Source organism: Carcharhinus amblyrhynchos, chromosome 4 (assembly GCF_965287045.1).
Source record: "Carcharhinus amblyrhynchos chromosome 4, sCarAmb.v2.hapA, whole genome shotgun sequence".
Lineage (NCBI taxonomy): Eukaryota > Metazoa > Chordata > Chondrichthyes > Carcharhiniformes > Carcharhinidae > Carcharhinus > Carcharhinus amblyrhynchos.
Genome location: NC_137327.1, coordinates 128,645,998 through 128,669,462, shown reverse-complemented (window position 1 = coordinate 128,669,462; position 23,465 = coordinate 128,645,998). Strand labels below are relative to the sequence as shown.

Genomic DNA, 23,465 nt, shown 5'->3' with positions numbered 1-23,465 from the left:
GGAGATGCCAGCGTTGGACTGGGGTGGGCACGGTAAGAAGTCTCACAACACCAGGTTAAAGTCCAACAGGTTTATTTGGAATCACGAGCTTTTGGAGCACTGCCCCTTCAAAAACCAGGATGCACTCTTTACAAAATACTGCGGATGCTGGGAATCAGAAATGAAAACAGAAAATACTGGATAAACTCAGCAGGTCTGGGGAGCATCTATGGAACGACTGAGTTAACGTTTCCAGTTGGCAAGACCCTACGACAGAGCTGAAAAGTTTATTTATTAATGTCACAAGGCTTACATTAAAACTGCAATGAAGTTACTGTAAAAATCCCCTTAACCAGCACGTCTTTTAGACTGTGGAAGGCAACTGGAGCACCTAGAAGAAACCCATGTAGTCACGGGGAGAACATGCAGATTCCGCACAGACAGAAGCATAGAAAGGTTCAGATAGTGGGAAAGGGGGGCAACAGAGAGAGGATGGAGTAATGCAGGGATTAACAAAGGTCTCCTGGACATAAGACAAAGGGGGTGTTATTGGTGCCATTAAGGACTAAAGACTGTTAATAGCAGCAAAAGGTAAGGTAGCGGGAAATACGAGAACAGAACTCAATGGGAGCAAAGCAGAACACTCTTAACTAGAATGATTTCACCACTGGATCCCACAAGAAAACCTCTTAATTTCACCATTTATAACTTGTTACCTTTGAAAAAGAAGAATATTTGGTGGACTTTCCCTCTTTAAGAAAGGGAGTTGGTGAGGGGGTGGATTTAGTCCGATCCGAAATCCCATTTACTCGATGGAGACGATGCCCCCGTCAATTTACTATTGACTGTTTACCTGGGGTCCAATTCTGGTCCATTCCCAAGTAAACTTGTCTCCAGTATGAATGACGCCAGTCACAGTAAGATCCCATCTGTCAGCACGCAGATGTTGATCAATAATCTTGTACAACGAGCAACTGTTTTAAAAAGTAACTACATAAAATCACCAAATGATAACTGAAGCTGTAACATATACAAGGAAGCATAATTTTTCAGGGGGTTGGGAGGGGAAATTTTGAGCTCCATAATTTATTGTTCCAGATACTCCAAAAAGCAGCAAAACACAACAAAGTAACATTACAAAAAAAACCTAGGGAGTCCAAAGGAATATTTTCCAGGAATCTGGGTCAGCAAGCAGTGACTTTTCCCAGTTTCCCATGTCACTATAGTTCTGCACTCTCTTCCCAACAATCAGACAGATTTAAGTTCATTGCCGGAGGTCATCAAGGTATCAGTTCATCAGGAATATCGACCATCCAGACATCCTTGTGTCCTCGTGCTGGGATTGGCTCAAGTAGCCATCGGGGATTGGATAGATTGGTGAGATATTTGTTCTCCAGCCCTCGCAGGACAGCTCGTTTCTCCAACATCCTCGTTTCGCCCAAGGCTGAGTCACTCGGGCATTGCCAGGTATCTCCAATATCAACCAAACCTGAGACGCACACACAGAGAGGAGTCTTAATTTGGACAATGGCAATGACAATGTAATGTGTTCATCCTCATACTGAATCTCACCGTTTACCATGAGGGTCTGCAGGGGAGCAGGCGTCGTAAACAAGGAGGGACCACTTCCTCAAGCTGTCACATTCTTCATATCAGCATTAAATGTCGAGGCTTTTTATAATGCAATCCTCACACAGAAACTAAAAAAAATTTGGTATGTCAGCTACGACTCTCACCAACTTTTACAGGTGCACCATAGAAAGCATTCTTTCTGCTTGTATCACAGCTTTGGTACGGCTCCTGCTCTGCCCAAGACAGCAAGGAACTACAAAAGGTCGTGAACATAACCCAGTCCGTCACGCAAACCAGCCTCCCATCCACTGACTCTGGCTACACTTCCTGCTGCCTCGGCAAAGCAGCCAGCATAATTAAGGACCCCCGTGCACCCTGGGCATTCTCTCTTCCACTTTCTTGCGTCAGGAAAAAGAAACAAAAGTCTGAGATCACGTACCAACCGATTCAAGAACAGCTTCTTCCCTGCTGCCATCTGACTTTTGAATGGACCTACCTTGCATTAAATTGATTTTTCTCTACACCTTAGCTATGACTGTAACACTGCATTCTGCACTCACTCATTTCCTTCTCTATGAATGGTATGCTTGTCTGTATCGCGTGAAAGAAACAATACTGCTCACTGTATACTAATACATGTGACAATAATAAATTAAATCAAATCAAATCTTAGATTTCTCTATATAGCTTTCCCTATTTAGCTCCACTGTGCTCCGAATAGAGAAGTGCAGATGATTTAAATCAGTGATTGCGGTAAAAATAATCATGTGGGTTTCTCTAACCTGCTGTCAGTTCAGGGCTAAGTAAAGAGGAGGGTGCAGAAAAGGCCAGAGGCAGAATAATGAGGAACCCTGGGAGGGTTGAAGGTTGTTACAGAGGCAGGGAGAGGCAGAACCATGAAAGGCTTCAATGCAATGATGGGTATTTTTAATTGGAGGCTTGGGAGACTGAAGCCCCCATTGTAAAGTAAGTGCAACAGCGATGGGTGGGTGGGATTTGACACGACGGGGACCACACAGCAGGCAGAGCTTTTGGAAGCATGCTGAAGTTTACAAAGACTGGAGGGAAGAATGCTGGTGAGAGGAGCATTCACTCTGGAGATGACATCCACACGGGAAGGGTCAAATATTGAAACCCTGGAAGACCTCAGCTGAGATAGGAAAGGAATGGCCTCGGCATTCCCGAGTCTCTTTGATGAGGTACCGAGAACAGAAGGTTGCTAATAAATGCAGGACAGAGCTGCAGCAAAAATCTCTCTTGCAGAAATGTGAATAGGAAGAAAATACAAGGTGACCCATCAACCCTTGGGCATCTCTCTAATAAGATATAGGAGCAGAATTAGACCATTCAGCCCATCGAGTCTGCTCCACCATTCAATCATGGCTGCTTTGTTCCACAACAATGTGGAGATGCTGGTATTGGACTGGGGTAAGCAGAGTAAAAAGCATAAATTGATCTTTCTCTACACACTGTCCCTCAGGGGCAGTGCTCTGAAAGTTTGTGGCTTGTGCTTCGAAATAAACCTAATGGATTTTAACCTGGTGTTAGACTTCTTACTGTGTTTCTCAACCCTATTTTCCCACCTTTTCTCAGTAACCTTTGACCCCCTTACCAATCAAGAACCTATCTATCTCTGTCTTAAATACACTCAATGAATGACCTGACCTCCACAGTCTTTTGTGGCAATGAATTCCATAGATCCACCACCCTCCGGTTGAAGAAAATCCTCCTCATCTCCGTTCTAAAGGGTCATCTCTTTACTCTGAGGCTGTGCTCTCAGATCCTAGTCTGTCTCACTAATGGAAACATTTTCCCCACGTCCACTCTATCCAGGACTTGCAGTATTCTGTAAGGTTCAATGGAATCCCCCGTCATCCTTCTAAACTCCATTTTCAGACAGATCCAGAGTCCTCAAACACTCCTCATATGTCAAGCTGTCTTTACCATCATTTTACTGTGCACAAATGAGCTGCTTTGTTTCTTATGTTACAACATTTCAGAAGTACTTTGTAAGTTAGTCATTTGGTATTGGGAAAGGAACAGTGTAAATGCCTCTCTTTTTCTCTTAGCCTCATGGCACGGAGACACAGTGCTTAGCTACCTCGCTGCGCCAGGGACCCGGGTTCAATTCTGTGTCTGTGTGGGTTTCCTCAAGGTTCTGTGGTGTCCTCCCATACTCCAAAGATGTGTGGGTTAGGTTGATTGATTATCACAGAATTATCATAGAATCCTACAGCACAGAAGGAGGCCACAAGTTGGGCCGAAGGGCCTGTTTCCATGCTGCAAACCTCTATGACTCTATGATTTGGCCCATCAAGTCTGCACCAACCACAATTCCATCCAGGCCCTATTCCCACAACTCTATGCATTTACCCCGCTAATCCCCCTGATGCTAATGGACAATTTACCATGGCCAGTCAACCTAACCTGCATATCTTTGGACAGTGGGAGGAAACCGGAGCACCTGGAGGAAACCCATGCAGACACGGGGAGAATGTGCAAACTCCACACACATTGGCCATGCTAAATTGTGTCCCCTAGTGTCAGGGGGTTTAGCAGGGTAAATGTGTGGGGTTACGGGAATAGGGCCTGGATGGGATATGGTCAGTACAGACTTGATGGTCTGAATGGCCTCCTTTTGTACTGTAGGAATTGTACGATTCCCATGTCGGATAAGCAACGTGCAGCCGTTGACAAAAAGACAAGTGATAGTTGGTACAAGGAGAAGCCACGGAGAACAGTTTGAAAAGATAATGAAGGACTAACATTATTTCATTTATGATAGTTCAAACTCACATGCCTTAGATGGAGCAAGGTTTTAGTGTTATTTCAGACGTGTACTCGCTGTTTGTGAGAAGAATATTTCTTCCCAATAGAAAAAGATGCTGGAAAATCTCAGCTGGTCTGGCAGCATCTATAAGGAGAGAAAACAGCTGACGTTTTGAGTCCAGACGACCTTTTGCCAAAGCTAAAAGGCTCAGAAAGTGGGAGATATTTATCCTGTAGGGTGAGGGAATGAAAGATGAGTCATAGCCACAAAAACAAGGGGAAAGGCTGCTAATGGCAGCCCGTAGAGAGAATGGTGTGGAGATGCCAGCGTTGGACTGGGGTGGGCACAATAAGAAGCCTCACAACACCAGGTTAAAGCCCAACAGGTTTATTTGGAATCACGAGCTTTCAGAGCGCTGCTCCCTTCATCAGGTGAGTGGTTCTCCAAATAAACCTGTTGGACTTTAACCTGGTGTTGCGAGGCTTCTTACCATAGAGAGATTAGAAGGTGTGAATGGCCAAACGGCAGAGAAGCTGAAATCAGAGGGTAAACTGTGACAGATGAAGATGGGGGAGACAGGTGGGTGAGAGGTAAGATTGAGAAAAGGGAAGCAGGGGAGGAAAAAAGGTAAGAAAAGGGGGATAAAATAAGAGAAAGAGTGGTGGGGGGGGGGAAGAAAAATAAAGACAATAAAGAAATAAAAGGCAGAAAACAGTTAAAAATTAAGTGAAATGAAAACAAAGGGGTCGAAGTGGGGTAGAGCTTATCATCTGAAGTTGTTGAATTCGATGGAGAGACTGGAAGGTTGTAACGTGCCTAGCCAGAAGATGAGATCTGTTCCTCCATCTTCACCTCCTTCTCCCACCTCAGCTGTGAGTGCCAGGGGACTGGTGTGTTAGATGAGGAAGTAGGTGTTGAGTTTGGAGGCCCGCTGCAGGCTCCCTTTTCCACCACTGATCCAAAATCTCAAGGTGAAGCAGAACCGGGGCAACTCTGAGCTTACCGACAATCACTCCTCTGCCAAACCTCTCGCCTTCGTCCAGCAGGCTCTGTATCTGGGGCTGGCTCATTCCCAGTGTGTGGGTGAGGATGTCCCTCCATCCCGAGTCCTCCCAGTCCCTGTGGGCGATGTGAATGGCCAGGGTGCAATCCCGCAGGTCAGCCAGCAGAGGTCTCCAGCGGGTCTCCAGTGTCTTCACACTGTTCAGAATCAGGCCGGCAAATGGCTGGCGGAATGAGAGGCAGCCAACTCTCATTGGACCATTCGTTAACCCCTTAAAGTAAACCTATTTCCGATCCAAACCTGCAAGAAAAAGATACACAAATATCATAAGAACATAAGAAATAGGAGCAGGAGTAGGCCATCTAGCCCTTCGAGCCTGCCCCGCCATTCAATAAGATCATGGCTGATCTGCCGTGGCTCAGTTCCACTTTCCCGCCCTCTCCCCATAACCCTTAATCCCCTCTCTTATCAAAAACCCATCAACCCACGTCTTAAAAATATTTAGCGAGGCAGCCTCCACCACTTCAACGGGCAGAGAATTCCAGAGATTCACCACCCTTTGAGTGAAGAAGTTCCTCCTCAACTCCGTTCTAAACCGCCCCCCTTTTATCTTGAGGCTGTGCCCCCTAGTCCTACTGTCTTTTTTGAGCGGGAAGAGTCTCTCCACCTCTATCCTATCCATCCCATTCATCATCTTATACGTCTCAATGAGATCTCCCCTCATTCTTCTAAACTCTAACGAGTACAAGCCCAGTTTATTCAGCCTCTCCTCATAGCTCAACCCCCTCAACTCCGGTATCAGCCTAGTAAACCTCCTCTGCACTCCCTCCAAGGCCAAAATATCTTTGCGCAGGTGCGGCGCCCAAAACTGCACACAGTACTCCAGCTGCGGCCTCACCAATGCCCTGTACAGCTGCAGCAAGACCTCCCTACTTTTATATTCAATCCCCTTCGCTATGAAGGCCAGCATCCCATTCGCACACTTACACACTTACTCACACTATATCACACTTACTCATGAAAGCTGCTGACCCAAATCTTTAATTAAAAGAAAATTCACCCTCTCTTGTTACTTTTTCAGATTTGAGATAAGTGTCTATTTCATTAATTAATGACATCAATTTATTTTGGACTCTAAATAACAGTTAGTAGAGTCCGGGTTTAAGATGCAATTTGTATTACACAGTGGTTAGCACTGCTGCTTCATGGCGCCAAGGACCCGGGTTCCATTTGGGCCTCGGGTCACTGTCTGTGTGGAGTCTGCATGTTCTCCCCATGTCTGCTGGGTTTCCTACAGGTGCTCCGGTTTCCTCCCGCACTCCAAAGATGTGCGGGTTAGGTGGATTGGCCATGCTCAATTGCCCCTTAGTCTCCTAAGATGTGTAGGTTAGATAGATTAGCTATGAGAAATGCTATGTGAGGTTACAGGGATAAGGTAGGGGGAGAGGACCTGGGTGAGGTGCAGACTGGATGGGCTGAATGGCCTCTTCTGCACTGTAAGGATTCTATGAATCCAATTCTCAGCTCTGTGAGATCAGCTCTGTGTCCCAGTTTCTATTTATCCTTTCAATACATTCACTTTCTCTGTAACTAGGACCAGAGGGAATGGTCTCAGAATAAAGGGACACCGGTTTAAAACTGAGATGAGGAGAAATTTCTTGTCTCAGAGAACAAAGAACAAAGAACAACACAGCACGGGAAACAGGCCCTTCGGCCCAACGAGCCCGCGCCGCCGTCCCATTGTCTCAGTGACCTATTCAGGTTGTGAACCTGCGGAACTCCTTGGCACAAAGAGCTGTGGGGACAAAATCTGCGTACATATTGAACACTGGGATAGATTTTTGATCAGTAAGGGAATCAAATGTTACAAGGGAGGGACAGAAAGATGGACATGAGCAATGTCGGATCAGCTCTGATTCCACTGAATGGTGGAACAGGCTGGAGGGGCTGAACAAACTAAAATTCCTATTTCAAATGGTCTGAATTCATTAATAAATTAATAATTCATTTACAACAATCTGAAGTCCCTGTCTGCTTCAAGAAGATGACCATCATCCCAGTACCCAAGAAAAATCAAGCAGCGTGCCTTAATGACTATCGGCCAGTGGCTTGGACATCCATCATTATGAAGTGCTTCAGAAGGTTAGTCATGGCACGAGTCAATTCCATCCTTCTGGACTACTTGGATCCACTACAGTTTGCCAACTGCACAACAGGTCCACAGCAGATGCCATCTCCCTGGCCCTGCACTTAACCCTGGAACTCCTAGCTAACCAGGACACCGATGTCAGACTCCTTTTTATTGACTACAGCCCAGCCTTCAACACTATTATTCCCATGAAACTCATCTCCAAACTCTGTGGCCTGGGCCTCAGTACCTCCAGATGTGACTGGATCCTGAACTTCCTAACTCGCAGACCACAGTCAGTAAGGATAGGCAATAACACTTCCTCCACGATCATCCTCAACACTGGTGCCCCATGTGTTCTCAGCCCTCTACTATACGTCTTGTACACCTATGACCGTGTAGTCAAATTCCCCTTCAATTCAATTTTTAAGCTTGCTGATGACACCACTGTAGTGGGTTGTATCGCAAACAATGACGAGACAGGTACAGGAATGAGATAGAGAATCTGGTGAACTGGTGTGGCAACAATAATCTCTCCCTCAATGTCAACAAAACGAAGGAGATTGTCATCAACTTCAGGAAGTGTAAAGGAGAACATGCCCCTGTCTACATCAATGGGGACAAAGTAGAAAGGGTTGACAGCTTCAAGTTTTCCGATGTTCAGATCATCAACAACCTGTCCTGGTCCCCCCATGCCGATACTACAGTTAAGAAAGCCCACCAATGCCTCTACTTTCTCAGAAGACTAAGGAAATTTGGCATGTCAGCTACGAGTCTCACCAACTTTTACAGATGCACCATAGAAAACATTCTTTCCGGTTGTATCACAGCTTGGTATGGCTCCAGCTCTGCCCAAGACCGCAAGGAACTACAAAAGGTCTTGAATGTAGCCCAATTCATCACGCAAACCAGCCTCCTATCCATTGACTCTGTCTACACTTCCTGCTGTCTTGGCAAAGCAGCCAGCGTAGGACCCCACACACTTGGACATTCTCTCTTCCACCTTCTTCCTTCAGGACAAAGATACAAAGGTCTGAGGTCATAAACCAACCGACTCAAGAACAGCTTCTTCCCTGCTGCTAACAGACTTTTGACCTACCTTGCATTAAGTTGATCTTTCTCTGCACCCTAGCTATGACTGTAACATTACATTCGGTCCTCTCTTATTCTCTATGAATGGTATGTTTTGTCTGGATAGCTTGCAAGAAACAATACTTTTCTCTGTATACTAATACATGTGACAATAATAAATCAAATCAAATCAAAATAAGAAGTCTGACAACACCAGGTTGAAGTCCAGTAGGTTTATTTGGAATCACGAGCTTTCGGAGCACTGCTCCTTTATCAGCTGAGTGATGAAGACTCACCCAATGAAGGAGCAGTGTTCCAAAAGCTCGTGATCCCAAATAAACCTGTGGACTTTGACCTGGTGTTGTGAGACTTCTTACTGTGTTTGCCCCAGTCCAACGCCGGCATCTCCACACCCAGTGAGATTCACAGCTGTCCATTTCACTCACAGCCATTGGCAAGCTATTCGCCGGGAAAATTCTATCCCGCTTCGTGGAGAGAATGAGAGAGAACGGACGTTAAATAGGGGCTGCAAGAACTGAGGGGCTTAGGATGTTTGTGGTAGGATAGAAATGAAAGGAGTTTGTCTTATGAGGAAAGATTAAGCAAGTTGGACCTATACTCAAAGAACAAAGCATAATGACAATTAAAACACAGGCCCTCCAAGCCTGCACCGACCATGCTTCCCGACTGAACTAAAACCCTTTACCCTTCTGGACACTATATCCCTCCATTCCCATCCTATCCATGTATTTGTCGTGATGCCCCTTAAAAGTCACTATTGTATCTGCTTCCACTACCTCCCCTGGTAACAAGTTCCAGACACCCACCACCCTCTGCATAAAAAACTTGCCTCGTACATCTCCTTTAAACCTTGCCCTTCACACTTTAAATCTATGCCCCTAGTAATTGACTCTTCCATCCTGGGAAAAAACTTCTGGCTATCCACTTTGTCCATGCCACTTATAATCTTGTAGACTTCTATCATGTCGCCTCTCAACCTCCATCATTCTAGTGAGAACAAACCAAGTTTCTCCAGCCTCCCCTCATAGCTATTGCCTTCCATACCAGGCAACATCCTGGTAAATCTTTTCTGTACCCTCTCCAAAGCCTCCACATCCTTCTGTTAGTGTGGCAACCAGAATTGAACACTATATTCCAAGTGCAGCCTAACTAAGGTTCTATAAAGTTTCAACATGACTTGCTAATTTTTAAACTCATTGACCTGGCCAATGAAGGCAAGCATGCCATATGCCTTCTTGACTACCTTCTCCACCTGCATTGCCACTTTCAGTGACCTGTGTACCTGAACACCCAGATCCCTCTGCCTATCACTACTCATTGGAGTTTAGAAGAATGAGAGGTGATCTTATGGAAATGTTCTGAGGAACCTTGACAGGATAGATGCTGGGAGGATGTTTTCTCCTTGTTGGGGAAGGTAGAACTGTGGGGCACAGTTTCAAAATAAAGGGCTTCCCATTTAAGGTGGACATGAGGAGGCATATTTTTCCTCCCATAGGGTCTTGCGACTTTGGAATTTTTTCCACCAGAGAGCAGTGAGACTGCGTTATTGAATATATCCAAGGCTAAATTAGACATATTTTGGATTGAGAAGGGAGCCAGGGCTTGTAGGGGACAGGCAAGAAATTGGCATGAAGCCACAATCAGATCAGCCATGATCTCATTCAATGGCAGAACAGGCTCGATGGGCTAAATGGACTACTTTTTATTATGTTTTTATGATCTTAGGGCAGGTTAAAAAAACAGTTAATAAAAGAATGATTCCAGGGATGAGGGATTACAAATTAAGTGGACCGATTGGTGTTGTTACCTTTAAGAGCCCAGAAAGCTAAGGGGAGATCTCATGGAATCAAGGAAACCTACAATGCAAAGGGAGGCCATTCGGCCCATCAAGTCCGCATTGACCACAAGCCCACCTAAGCCCTATCCTGATGCATTTGCTCCAGCTAATCCCACTGACACAGAGGGGCAATTTAGCATGGCCAATCCACCTAACCCGCATATCTTTTGGACTGTGGGAGGAAAGTGGAGGAAACCCAAGCAGACACGGAGAGAACGTGCAGACTCTGCACAGACAGTGACCCGAGTTGGAAATTGAACCCAGGTCCCTGGCGCTGTGAGGCAGCAGCGCTAACCACTGTGCCGTCCACAAGATTTGTTACTGGTGTTAAAAATCAGGAAGGTTTTGGCCTGGATAAAGAGGAACTATTTCCAATTCCTGAAGGGCCAGGAGGGCAGAGTTAAGATAATTGGCAAAAGATCCAAAGGAATCATGAGGAATTTTCCTTTATGCAACAAATAGTCAGGTTTCAGCCTGTTAGGGTGGTTAATACAGATCCAATCATAACCCTCAGAGGCAGTTGGTTAAATACTTGAAGGAGAGAAGGATTGCAGGGATGGAGAGAAAGAACATGCGAATGGAAGGAACTGGATTGTTCTTTGAAAGAGATAGCAGCAACTCAATGGGCCGAATGGGTGCTGCCTGTGCTATTCAATAAGATGATTCCAGGAGTTGTTCCTGTTTTCTGAGATGGAGTAATCTAATCCCATTTCCTGTTTTTGCCTTATACCTCTTAAGGTTTCTCTTCAAAAAAAGGTTTACCCAACTTGCCCTTGGCTGCCACACCTGATTCATATTCCATCTTCTAATAATCATCTTGTGGTAAAATAAAATTTTGGGATTTCAGCACTAATCCTAAATTGATGCTGCCTTGTTACCAGCTCAGCGGACAATCAAAATCCTCTTTTATTATTTGCCCTCCCAAACCTTTGTGGATTTTTCAAAGCTCCTATTAGCTAGATCTCTCTGAACCTTTTCCAATCTCATTACAATAAAATCCCAATCATATTCTCTGAGTAAACCTACCCTATTGCATTATTGTCATGGGTCTAATTTCTGTTCTACAATAATGTGATTAAAATTGCCCACAATATTCCTTCTAATTGCAACATAACCAGCGTCTCGTAAAGATTCACCACCCTTTCATTTCTTGTATATAAATTCCAGGATATCATTTTACTTGTTTTAGGCTGAAGCATTTTTCTATTAGCAATCTTTCTGTTAAAGATTGTGTTGGTTCCTCAAATCTTTTTGCTATTTAGCTTTTGAAACATCTGCTTAAGTTCCATACCGTTTCTTTCCTTCCAATGTGATCTATTTTGAGCGACATTTATCACCTATCTGTTCATTCTTCTCCACTTTGCAGTCTCTCGCACTTCCATCCTCACGATTTAACACAGCTAAAACTCCTGCCCCACGCCACTCCTGTATCATTAGCAAATTGACAATGTTCAAATCATTCTGCGCATAGTTGTAAGGGTGAACCTTAGAGAAAACTGCTGCTGTGACGTAGATTTTAAAGGATGAGGGATAGAGAAAGGGCTGATCCAACTGGGGAGGACCATAGTTACAGCCATTTGGCCTATTGATTCTGCTCCGCCATTCAATGAGGTCATGACTAAAATGGTACGATAATCGTCATAGAATCAGCAGAAGGAGGCCATCTGGCCCATCGAGTCTGTACTGACCACAATCCTACCCAGCCCCCACCCCCACAACTCCATTTTCCCACCTTAACTTATAACCCTTGATTTCCTTACTTATTAAAAATCTGTCTATCTCAACCTTGAACATACTCAACAACCTGGCCTCTACAGCCTTCTGCGGTAAAGAATTCCACAGATTCACAACCCTCAGAGAAGAAATTCCTCCTCGTCTCTGTGTTAAATGAGTGACCCCTCACTCTGAGATGGTGCCCTCTGGTCCTAGACTCTCCCACAAGGGGAAACAACCTTCAGCATCCACCCTGTCGATCCCCCCGAGAATCCGATTTGTCTCAATAAGGTCGCCTCCCATTCTTCTAAACTCCAATGAGCATGGGCCCAACCTACTCAAAGTCTTCTCGTAAGGAAATCCCTCCATACCCGGAATCAATCAAGTGAACCTTCTCTGGACGGCCCCCGATGTCAGTACATCTTTCATTAGATAAGGGAACCAAAACTGTTCACAGTATTCCAGGTGTGATCCCACTAGTGCCGTGTACAGTTTAAGCAAGGATTCCCTATTTTTAGACTCCATTCCCTTTGAAATAAAGGCCAACATTCCACTGGCCTTCCTTATTACCTTCTGCAGGGTAACTTGTGACTTAAGCATGAGACAAAATTTCAGAAAGGTTTCTTAAAGGGTATCTCAGTCCAACTGCAGCAATCTCCCCAGTGGTCATAGAGACATGGTGAAGTTACTGGGAAATATGAAGGGGAAGGAAGTGCGAGGTTCAAGCAGCTTCTGCCCACAGTGACAGAGAAACCTGACCGAAGACCCTCTGTTCGATGGTGATTGTGATGTGGAGATGCCAACGTTGGACTGGGGTAAGCTTCTGATGGTGATTGGGCATAGGGTGCACAGAGAAACCTTACCACAAGCAAATCTATGGCACCATTAATATATAAATAGGTTGGACTAAAACCTGGTGTTGTCAGACTTTTTACCATTCCATAAGCCAGCGTTACAGCGAAAAGACCTTGCAGATCTGAGGCATCCTTTAACACATTGCAAGGCACCTTACAAGAGCATCAGCAAAGAAAGTTTAATGCTAAACCACATGGCGAGGTTTTAGGTTTCAAAAAGGGCCTCAAAGGAGAGAGAGAGAGAGAGGTGGAAAGGTTTAGAGAGGCAATTCTAGAGCTTAGGGTGTTGGTAGCTGAAGGCACGGCCACCAATGCTGGAGTCATTAAATCCAGAATGCACATTAAAAATGGAGAGATGTAGAAAGGCGGAGCAGGATAAATGTGTGGGGTTATATGCATACGGCAGGGAATGGGCCGGGGTAAGATGCTCTGTCAGAGAGTTGGCACAGACTCGATGGGCCAAATGCCTCCTTCTGCACTGTAGGGATTCAATGATTTTAAGACTGCATCAAGCCTTAGGATAACAAAGAGATCTAGCCCGTGAAGTGAAACAATTGGCCTTGCTAAATTGCCCCTCAGTGTCAGGGGGATTAGCAGGGTCAATACGTGGGGTGAGAGGGATAGGACCATAAGAGTGGGATTGTTGTCAGTGCAGACTTGATGGGCTGAATGGCCTCTTTCGGCATCGTAGGGATTCTACAATAAGCAGAGATGCTTATAATTCAGTTAAAAATTGCACATTTTTCAATGAAAATGGCTTTAGAAAATTATTGTCACTGAGTACAATTTCCCTGGATACGAGGAGGAGTGGCTGGAAGGTCCAGTCTAATTCCTGTTCAATGCACATTATTGTGTGCAGACCACAAGCTGATTATGGGCAGTGGGATTATTTACACCAGATATTTAACAAGAAAGATAAATCTTTAGTGAACTCCAGGCTGACCTTTCTCACGGAACCCTTGGGCTGCAGAGGGATCCTCTGTGTACTGACCACATTGAAGAACAGAATCACAGGTTAAAGTCTGACGATACCCTACGTTAGAAATGACGACAGGATCTATTCACGCACATACATACTGACTACAGCCTGCAAACTTGAACAGGAAGTGCCAGCCCAAACCAATTCATTTTGCTAACATCAATGTTTTACTTACACAGGCCTGACAAATCAATGACCGAGGTTCATGGTCTATTGTCAGTGAAAAAGACGAGGTTATTTGGTGTGACAAAAGGCCATTTAGCCCTCCGCTCTCTCCTTTCACACAAACACAACCGGTTTAATGTGTTATAAATAATAGCAAAATACTGCGGATGCTGGAAATTTGAAATAAGAAGAGAAAGTTCTGGAAAAAGCAGGTCTGGCAGCATTTGCACAAAGAGGAAGAGTTCGCGTTTCGGGTCAAAATATGCCTCTTCAGAACTTTCTGTATAAAGTTTATTTATTATCATCACAAGTAGACATTAACACTACAATGAAGTTACTGTGAAAATCCCCCAGTCGCCACACTCCAGCACCTGTTCAGGTACATTGAGGGAGAATTTAGCATGGCCAGTGCACCTAACCAGCACGTCTTTTGGACTGTGGGAGGAAACCAGAGCACCCGGAGGAAACCCATGCAGACACGGGGAGAATGTGCAGACTCTGCACAGACGGTGACCTAAGCCAGGAACTGTGTCCCTGGCACTGTGAGGCAGTAGTGCTAACCGCTGTGCCACCCCTGATGTGTGCTTTGATTTAGATCTAGTGAATCTTAACAGTGTGTTAAATGGATAAACAATGGTATCTGAGGTGATACCCGGAGAGAACTGAGAAATTTTTTTTAAAAAGATTGTTCTTGGAATATGAGGGTCACTGTTGAGGCCAGTGTTTATTCTCAATCTCTAATTGTCCTTGTGAAGATTGTGGTGTTCACTATATTTTTTGACCTTGTAATAATCTGAACTACTTACTGTTGGTGTGAACGGTATTCTGCGGCAGCCAATCTTCCGAATATATCCGAAAAATTCCTAAAATACAAACTGGGTGGTGGCTTCAATTTTGAAGCATTTCCAAAAACTCCGTGATTGAACGATTGACTCTCAATGGTTTTCCTTCCGCTTAAACGGGAATCAACTTCAAGGTGCCCAATGAGGAAAGGAAAACAAGCAGCCAGGTTTCTCCCCTCCCCCCTCTCCCCCCCTCACTTTGTTTAGTGCAGCACGGTGGCACAATGGTTAGCACTGTTGACTCACAACACGAGGGACTCGGGTTCAATTCCGGCCTCGGGTCACTGTCTGTGTGGAGGCTGCACGTTCTCCCCATGTCTGCGTGGGTTTTCTCTGGGTGCTCCAGTTTCCTACCACACACTTAAGATGTGCTGGTTGTGTTGGTTGGCCATGCTAAATTGCCCCTTAGTGTCAGGGGGATTAGCAGGGCAAAGACGTGGGGTTACAAGGTAGGGCGTGGATGGGATTGTTGTCATTGTATAAGACACAGGGGCAGAATTAGGCCACTCGGCCCATCAATTCTGTTCCACTATTCAATCATGGCTGACATTTTTCTGATCCCCATTCTTCTGTCTTTTCTCCATTATCCCTGACCCCCTTATTAATCAAGAACCTATCTATCTCCATCTCAAAGACACTCAATGACCTGGCCTGCAGCAAAGAGTTCCACAGATTCACCACACTCTGGCTGAAGAAATTTCTCCTCTGTTTTAAATGATCGTTCCTTTAGCCTGAGGTTGTGTCCTCTGGTTCTAGTTTTTCCTACGACTGGAAACATCCTCTCCACGTCAACTCTTTCCAGGCCTCGCAGTATCCTGTAAGTTTCAATAAGATCCCTCTTCATCCTTCTAAGTTCTAATGAGTAAAGACCCAGAGTCCTCAACCATTCTTCATATGACAAGCTCTTCATTCCAGGGATCATTCTTGTGAACCTCCTCTGGACCCTTTCCAAGGCCAGCACATCCTTCCTTAGATACAGGGCCCAAAACTGCTCACAAAACTCCAAATGGGGTCTGACCAGAGCTTTATACAGCCTCAGAAGTACATCCCTGCTCTTGTATTCTAGCTCTCTCAATGTGAATGCTAACATTGCATTTGCCTTCCTAACTGCTGACTGAACCTGCACATTAACCTTAAAAGAATCTTGAACAAGATTCCCAAGTCCCTTTGTGCTTCTGACTTCTTAAGCATTTCTCCATTTACAAAATAGACTATGTCTCCAGTCCTCCTTCCAAAATGCATAACCTCATACTTTTCCACATTGTATTCCATCTGCCACTTCTTGCCCACTCTGCTAACCCGTTCAAGTCCTTCCGCAGCCCCCCACTTCCTCAAAAATACCTGTCCCTCTGCATATGTTTGTATCATCTGCAAACTTAGCAACATGCCTTCAGTTCCTTCCTCCAAATCATTAATGTATATTGTGAAAAGTTGTGGTCCCAGCACTGACTCCTGAGGCACACCACAGCTCACCGGCTGCCATGCTGAAAGAGACCCATTTATCCCTACTCTCTGCCTTCTGCCAGCCAGCCAATCCTCTATCCATGTCAGGATCTTACCTTTAACACCGTGGGCTCTTAACTTATTTAACAGCCTCCTGTGTTACAACTGAGTGTCGGTGGTGGAGGGAGTGGATGATTGTAGATGTGGTGCCAATCAAGCGGGCTGCTTTGTCCTGAACGATGTTGAGCTTCTTGCATGTTATTGGGAGCTGCACTCATTCAAGCTAGTGGGGAGTATTCCATCACACTTCTGGCTTGTGCTTTGTAGATGGTGGATAGGCTTTGGGGAGTCAGGGGGTGAGTTACTCACTGCTGTATTCCTAGTCCCTGACCTTGTCTTGTAGCCACTGTGTTTATGTGGTGAGTTCAGTTGAGTTTCTGGTCAATGGTGACCCCAAAGATATTGACAGTGGTAATGCCATTGATTGTCAAGGGGCAATGATTAGAGTGTCTCTTATTGGTGATGGTCAATACCTGGCATTTGTGTGGTATGAATGTTATTTGCCACTTGTCAGCCCAAGCCTGGATATTGTCCAGATCTTGTTGCATTTGAACGTGGACTGCTTCAGTATATGAGGAGTTGTGAATGGTGCTGGAACCTTGTTGGAATTAAACCCACCACCCCCCCCTCCAAATTAAGTTCCTTTCCAGCAGGAAATTAGAATATTCACTTCAGTGACTGTATATTAGTGGTTTGCCCCTGACAGGCTTCATCTCTTCCATGACTATGAATTCTGTAAATGTGTTTTTTCCTTCTTGGAACCTCACATAATTTTACTGGAATACCATTAGCAAACGCTACAGTAAGACTGGACAAGGGAGGGGTTATAAGAACATAAGAACTAAGAGCAGGAGTAGGCCATCTGGCCCCTTGAGCCTGCTCTGCCATTCAATAAGATCATGGCTGATCTCTTTGTGGACTCCGCTCCACTTACCCGCCCACTCACCACTGCCCTTAATTCCGTTACTGTTCAAAAATTTATCTATCCTTGCCTTAAAAACATTCAATGAGGTAGCCTCAACTGCTTCACTGGGCAGGGAATTCCACAGATTCACAACCCTTTGTGTGAAGAAGTTCCTCCTCAACTCAGTCCTAAATCTGCTTCCCCTTACTTTGAGGCCAAGCCCCCTAATTCTAGTTTCAACCGCCAGCGGAAACAACTTCCCTGCTTCTATCTTATCTGAGTATAGCCCCAGTCTACTCAGTCTCTCATCATAAGCCAACCCTCTCAACTCCAGAATCGACCTAATGAATCTCCTCTGCACCCCCTCCAGTACCAGAACATCCTTTCTCAAGTAAAGGGACCAAAACTGTACATAGCACTCCAGGAATCGACAGTGGGATCCCAGAAGGTGAATTCAAGACATTGATGACAGGAGCGATCAGTCTCAGATAGAGGTGGGTAGTTAGATGCATTAGGGTTCCTCAGGATGAGAGTCTAGTAGGTGAAGGATTCATTGAGTGTGGGTCACAGAGGCAGTCAAAACAGGTGGCTCAGATAACAGGAGGCACAGGGTCAGGGTGGGATAGTAATGAGTGTTCGCTCTGAGGGGATGGATTATAATAAGATTCTGAGTAATGGGGGTTCTTTGGTGACAGAGGAGAAAAGGATGGTGATATTGGGTGATGGTTGGGAGAAGTTGGTGAGTGACGGAGGGAGGATAGATGTGGTGGAGCGAGTATGAAAGGTAGTGAGTACCACTTTGTCCAAACTGTTCCTGAAAATTAGTCAGTTCGTGAGATCCCTTGAGGTGGGGGGAGTGTCTTTGCGAGTGGGTGGAGTTTAAGATCAGCACACATGTGACTGACTAAAGGGTCATCTTAATAATTGAGGCAATGGATGTCAAAGATGTGTTCTCCGCTCTGTGGTGAAGCCCACACTGCAGCAGGTTTGTTCCCGACTCTTGGGTCTCACCATATCGAGATCCCAGCAAGCTGTGGAGCTGCCATTCACTCTGTGCTATTTGGCGTCGGCTGCTTTCAGAGGAAGGGAGGGAGGTAGGAAGCGAGGGAGGATGATTCCAAGGGCATGAGTGGTGGAGGACAACCAGCTCGTAAGTCCAAACCTTCATCCTCCCGGGTGAATGGTCGTAGCTGACAAGGGGGTCATAAGGTTGATCTCTCTATATTGCCAAGACAATGGTCTCTATAGAGTTTGAGGGTGGTGGAGACAAGTTACACAGGACCCTCATCACCCTGCTCAAAGGGCAATTTCTTCATATACGTTCATGTATGAACGGGAGGAGCACCCATCTCTGCTCCTCCAGAATGTCCATTACCTGGAAAGGATGGGATTGGGATGCCATCCCTAGTCAGAGGCCAGGTTAAGGACTTTTCCCTGGCCTATTGGCTTTGAGATGTAGGCAAACCTGTAAAGAACATGCCTATTGCTTCAATTCATTCATACATCCACTGAGATGTCAATGATGCAGCTTTGGAACACCCAGATGAGGAGATGGAGGAGTAATCACTGGTAGGCACAGGGGCAGAAAGAGTAGGGGACTGAACAACACAAAGCCCTTGTAAAGGTTAAGATGCTGGCGAACATAGAGCACATTACAATGGTGAGCATTGACCCAAACATGGGTGTAACACTGGCAGTGCTCTTATCCAGAGATAAGTGAAAAGGAGGTACCAGTATGTGCTGGGCCCCCTGGGGACTCTGGAGGAACTCTTGGCCTGCACTGAGTGTCTGGTTGCTCTTTCAATATGGTGCAAGAACTTCCAGTCCACTCCTCCACCGTGGCTGGGTCAAAATCCTGGAATTCCCTCCCTAATGGCACTGTGGGTCAACCCACAGAGCACAGCCTGCAATGATTCAAGGAGGCAGCTCAGCATCACCATCTCAAGGACTGCTAGTGATGGATAATAAATGCTGGCTCAACCCCAGCGACACCCTTGTCCCACAAATGAGTAAAAAACACGTAATAGTGACTTCCTGCCCGCCCCAATACGAGATTCAGCGTGCTCCTCACAGATGTCTAATTAATGAGCTGAATAGCAGAGGATTCCATCTAGAGAGAGTGTTGGAGAAGTCAAGTCTCAGGGGAATGAAAGCCTGGCTGAGGATTTCAGTGCTGTGTAAATAAGGTAAGGAGAAGGAGGACTGATGGTGCAATCTTGGAAATGATCATGCATGTTATTGGAAATAGGAATAGGGTGTGAATCACAATGCTGTGTCATCGAAGGAATCTGCATTCCAGTTCTGACCAATGCTGGATTAGATCTTACTCTGCTGACTGTAAAAAATCCTCAGTAAAATGAGCTTGGGATGCTCTCACTCCAGTAGGGAGTGTGTGAGGGACTATAATGCACAAACACCCATTATTTGTCTCTAATAGACAATTAATTAGTCACCTCTCTTAAAGGTAAAGCAGGAAAGTCGAGTTGAGGATTGTCACCTCAGATCGATTATGATCTCATTGAATAGCAGAGTAGATGCAATGGGCCGAATGGCCCATTTCTGCTCTCACTTATTCTGGTCTTAAGCCACAAGAGGTCTCCAGGGAAAAGGAACTGCCAGACTGAAGCAATGGATTGTTGAAGCAATATGGTGTCTGGTAGGGCACAGGCCTAAATCGCAGGCCTTGCCCATCTAGAGTTAAGCCTGTCCAAAATGATCCCGATCGAGTTACAGCCAGCCTCTAAAATCTCCCGATACCTTTCACATATGGATATGAAACAAAAATCAAGGACAACAAAAGAGCCCCGTGTAACTACTGTAAGCTCCATTGACGATTTCATTTCAAATTCATTCATAAATGGTTTATTCTCCTGGAGAAATGCCCCTATGGGTTTTCAGGATATAAATTGCAAAGGAACGCCCTGGGATTTGCAGAATGGGCTGTTGCTGTGAAAGGGGCTTCATGTACATTTGAGATGAGCTGCCTATGCGTCAATCAGCAACGTCTGCAAAATATCCTTTCACACCATCTGATATTTCTGAATCTTTGTCCTCAAGAGGAGAACATTGAGAAATGCAGGGGGCAGGATGTGTCTGCTGCATCGACTGCACAAAGTGGGCTGTACAGTCACAGAGGATCTGCTACACTGATGCCGTGCGATTGTTAGGAAGCAGATTGGAGGAACTAAAGATCTCCAGTTCATAAAGAAAGTTGTTGAGGAGAATATAATTGAAGTGAACAGAACATTCAGTCATTGCCATTGTAGACATCAAATTTAATGAAAAGTGATCAAGGCACTAAAAGGGAGGAGGGCATGAGTGTGTATGTGCAGAGGTGGAGAGACCTAACGATCACCTTGATTGTCTAATAATTGCTTTTGGTGTCCAGTGATTGCATTTGATGCCTAATGATCGCATTTGATGTCTAACGGTTGCGTTGATGCTAATGTTCACTTTTCACAGAATCAGGGGGTAAATTTTCCAATCCCATGCACTGTGGGAATTGTCAGGGACCAGATAGACAATTTAACGGGCCATTAAAAGTCCGTTGACCTCAGGTGAGAATTTCCCGACCCCAGGTGGGAGGGACTGGAAAATCCCATCCAAGCTTTTTACAGCACGGAAGGAGACCATTTGCTCCATTGTATGCACCAGCTCTCCAACTGAGCAATTAGCGCCATTTTCCTGTCCTGTCCCTGTAACCCTGCACATTCTCTGAAAGATGATTCTGCTGTTGCCATTTACACAGCCTCTAGACTCAATTTCTGATTCACTGGTTCTGTTACCGTCTCCTTTTGTCCTGCTCCTTTATCCCCTTTTGTCATTTAATCTCTGCTGCCTTTCACCCTATCATAAACCTTCCCCTCTCTCTCCTCCCCTCTCCCTGTCCTTTTCCTACCTCCACATTTGCTTAAAACCCACTTACCTTTCTAACATTATCCAATTCTGTCGAAAGAACATCAACTTGCAGCATTAACATTAACTCTGTTTCTCTCTCCACAGATCTGATGGTACAGTGGTTAGCACAGCTGCCTCCCAGAGCTAGGGAGCCAAGTTTGATTCCGGCTTCAGGTAACTGTCTGTGGAGTTTGCATGTTCTCCCCATGTCTATGTGGGTTTTCCCCCGAGTTCTCCGGTTTCTTCTCACAGTCCAAAGGTGTGCAGGTTAGGTGGATTGGCCGTGCTAAATTGACTCTTTGGTCCTGATTTTACCAGCATGGCCCCCCGAAATCGAGGCTCGCAGACCTTGGGCGCAATCTTGCAAGCCTTGGGCAGGTGTGGCAGTAAAATCAGGTCCATGGTGTCCAAAGATGTGTGCAGGCTAGCTGGATTGGCCATGGTAAATGTATGGAGGTTACAGGGATAGGGCAGAGGGAAGGGCCTGGGTGAAATGGCCTTTTGGAGAGTCAGTGCAGACTTGATGGGCCAAGTGGCCTCTTTCTGCACAGTGGGGATTCTATGAGTGTTTCCAACACTTTCTGTTTTTATTCCAGATCTTCAGCATCTGCAATCTTTAAGACTGAAGGAGCCATTACTAAAACTAGGTCCAAATGGAGCACACTCAGTATGGCATTGTGAGACTGGGCCTCCTGCGGGTGGAAAGCAAGACTGAGATGTTGAGGCAGCTGGTGGGTGAGGTCCATATCTTAGCTGTGCTGTCAGGGAGAGGCACTAACTGGAAGCCAGAGACTTTCTGATTGGGAGATGGAGATGAGCTTGCGTTAGCTCCTACTGTACTTGGCTATCTCTATGTACCTATCCAAAATGCATCAAAGACCAATACCTTAACAGAGCTTACGAGTATGTTACTGAACCTCCTCACTGTTATATTCACTGAATATATTGAAGTCACAGGGTAGATAGGTTTCTGATAGACAGGGGAATTAAGGGTTATAGGGAGAAAGTGGGAAAGTGGAACTGATCCACTTCAGATCAGCCATGATCTTATTGAATGGCGGGGCAGGCTCGAAGGGCTAGATGGCCTACTCCTGCTCCTATTTCTTATGTTCTTATATATGAAAATCCACCCACTGAAACACCACCATCCTTTGTCAGTTTGGACTTCTCCTGCGGCAGGTATTTGGAGGTATCTGTCCCAGCTGTGAAGCATCTTAGCTTCTCAGGACTGAAACAATCTGAATCCAGATTTGTTTTTTTGCTTCCAGAACCACGTTGCCAGTCCCTGTCTAGAAGGACTGAGACACCCCCTTACACTGAATTCATGCCCATCACTCAGAGCTCTTTGAATTGAAGCCAGTTGAAAATTGCACTTGAGCAGCTCTGTGCCAGAATGTGCTGGCGCTCTGTGCCAAACTGAGCAGTGAAGCTGAGACCAAGATTTAAGTGGAAGTGAGGCAATGGCAGGCTTGTTAGCCTCACTTTAGCACCACTGCCTCTTTCATTAACATCTGGGGACTTCAGTGCAGATTATATCCGTGTCTTCCAAGAATGTTATTCTGTTGGCGAGTAAGAATGTACTAAATAAAAGCAGATACCAGCAGTTGAAGGAGGTACTTCTATTTCAATAGCCCTTTATTAAGAGCGACTTTAGCAAGGCTTGGATCATGGCTCAGTTGGTGGCACACTTGCGGGTGCACATTCTGTTTTAGATATAGAAACCAGAAGCAGGAGTAGGCTTTTTGGCCCTTTGAGCCTGTTCCACCATTCATTATGATCATGGCTGATTATCGAATTCAATAAGCTGGTCCCCCCTGCCCCATCAAAACGGGGACATAAAGCTGACCTAGAATCCTAGAATCCCAACAGTGCACAAGAGGCCATTCAGCCCATCGAGTCTGCGCTGACTCCCTGACACAGTATCTCACCCAGGCTCTCTCCCTTGCCTTATCCCCTTAACCCACACATTTCCAATGGCTAATCCATTTAACCTACACATCTTGGGACACTAGGGACAATTTAGCATGGCTAATCCACCTAACCCGCTCATCTCTAGAGTGTGGAAGGAAACTGGAGCAGCCAGAGGAAACCCACACAGACACAGGGAGAACGTGCAAACTCCACAGAGACAGTGACCCTAAGGCTGGAATTGAATCTGGGTCTCTGGCACTGTGAGGCAGCCGTGTTAACCACTGTGCTACCGTGTACTTGAGCAGCTAATCCAGAG

General features: G+C 45.5%; 1 protein-coding gene across 1 annotated transcript; it reads right to left on the bottom strand.

The window, feature by feature from the left end:
* Nucleotides 1-75: 75 nt before the first annotated feature.
* LOC145342703 (protein EOLA1) lies at nucleotides 76-14,037 on the bottom strand. Its single transcript, XM_080188264.1, has 3 exons — nucleotides 13,892-14,037; nucleotides 5,325-5,624; nucleotides 76-1,468 (listed from the first exon to the last, which is right to left on the bottom strand). The coding sequence occupies exons 2-3, from the start codon at nucleotides 5,575-5,577 to the stop codon at nucleotides 1,260-1,262; spliced, it is 462 nt and encodes a 153-aa protein (XP_080044390.1). The 5' UTR covers nucleotides 5,578-5,624; nucleotides 13,892-14,037; the 3' UTR covers nucleotides 76-1,259.
* Between the last annotated feature and the right edge of the window lie 9,428 nt (nucleotides 14,038-23,465).

Excerpts from the sequence above, each read along its gene's own strand:
- LOC145342703 (XM_080188264.1), bottom strand. The coding sequence starts at position 5,577 with ATGAGAGTTGGCTGCCTCTCATTCCGCCAGCCATTTGCCGGCCTGATT. Across the intron at positions 1,469-5,324 it reads TGGCAGAGGAGTGATTGTCG|GTTTGGTTGATATTGGAGAT; the intron begins GTAAGCTCAGAG and ends TGTGCGTCTCAG.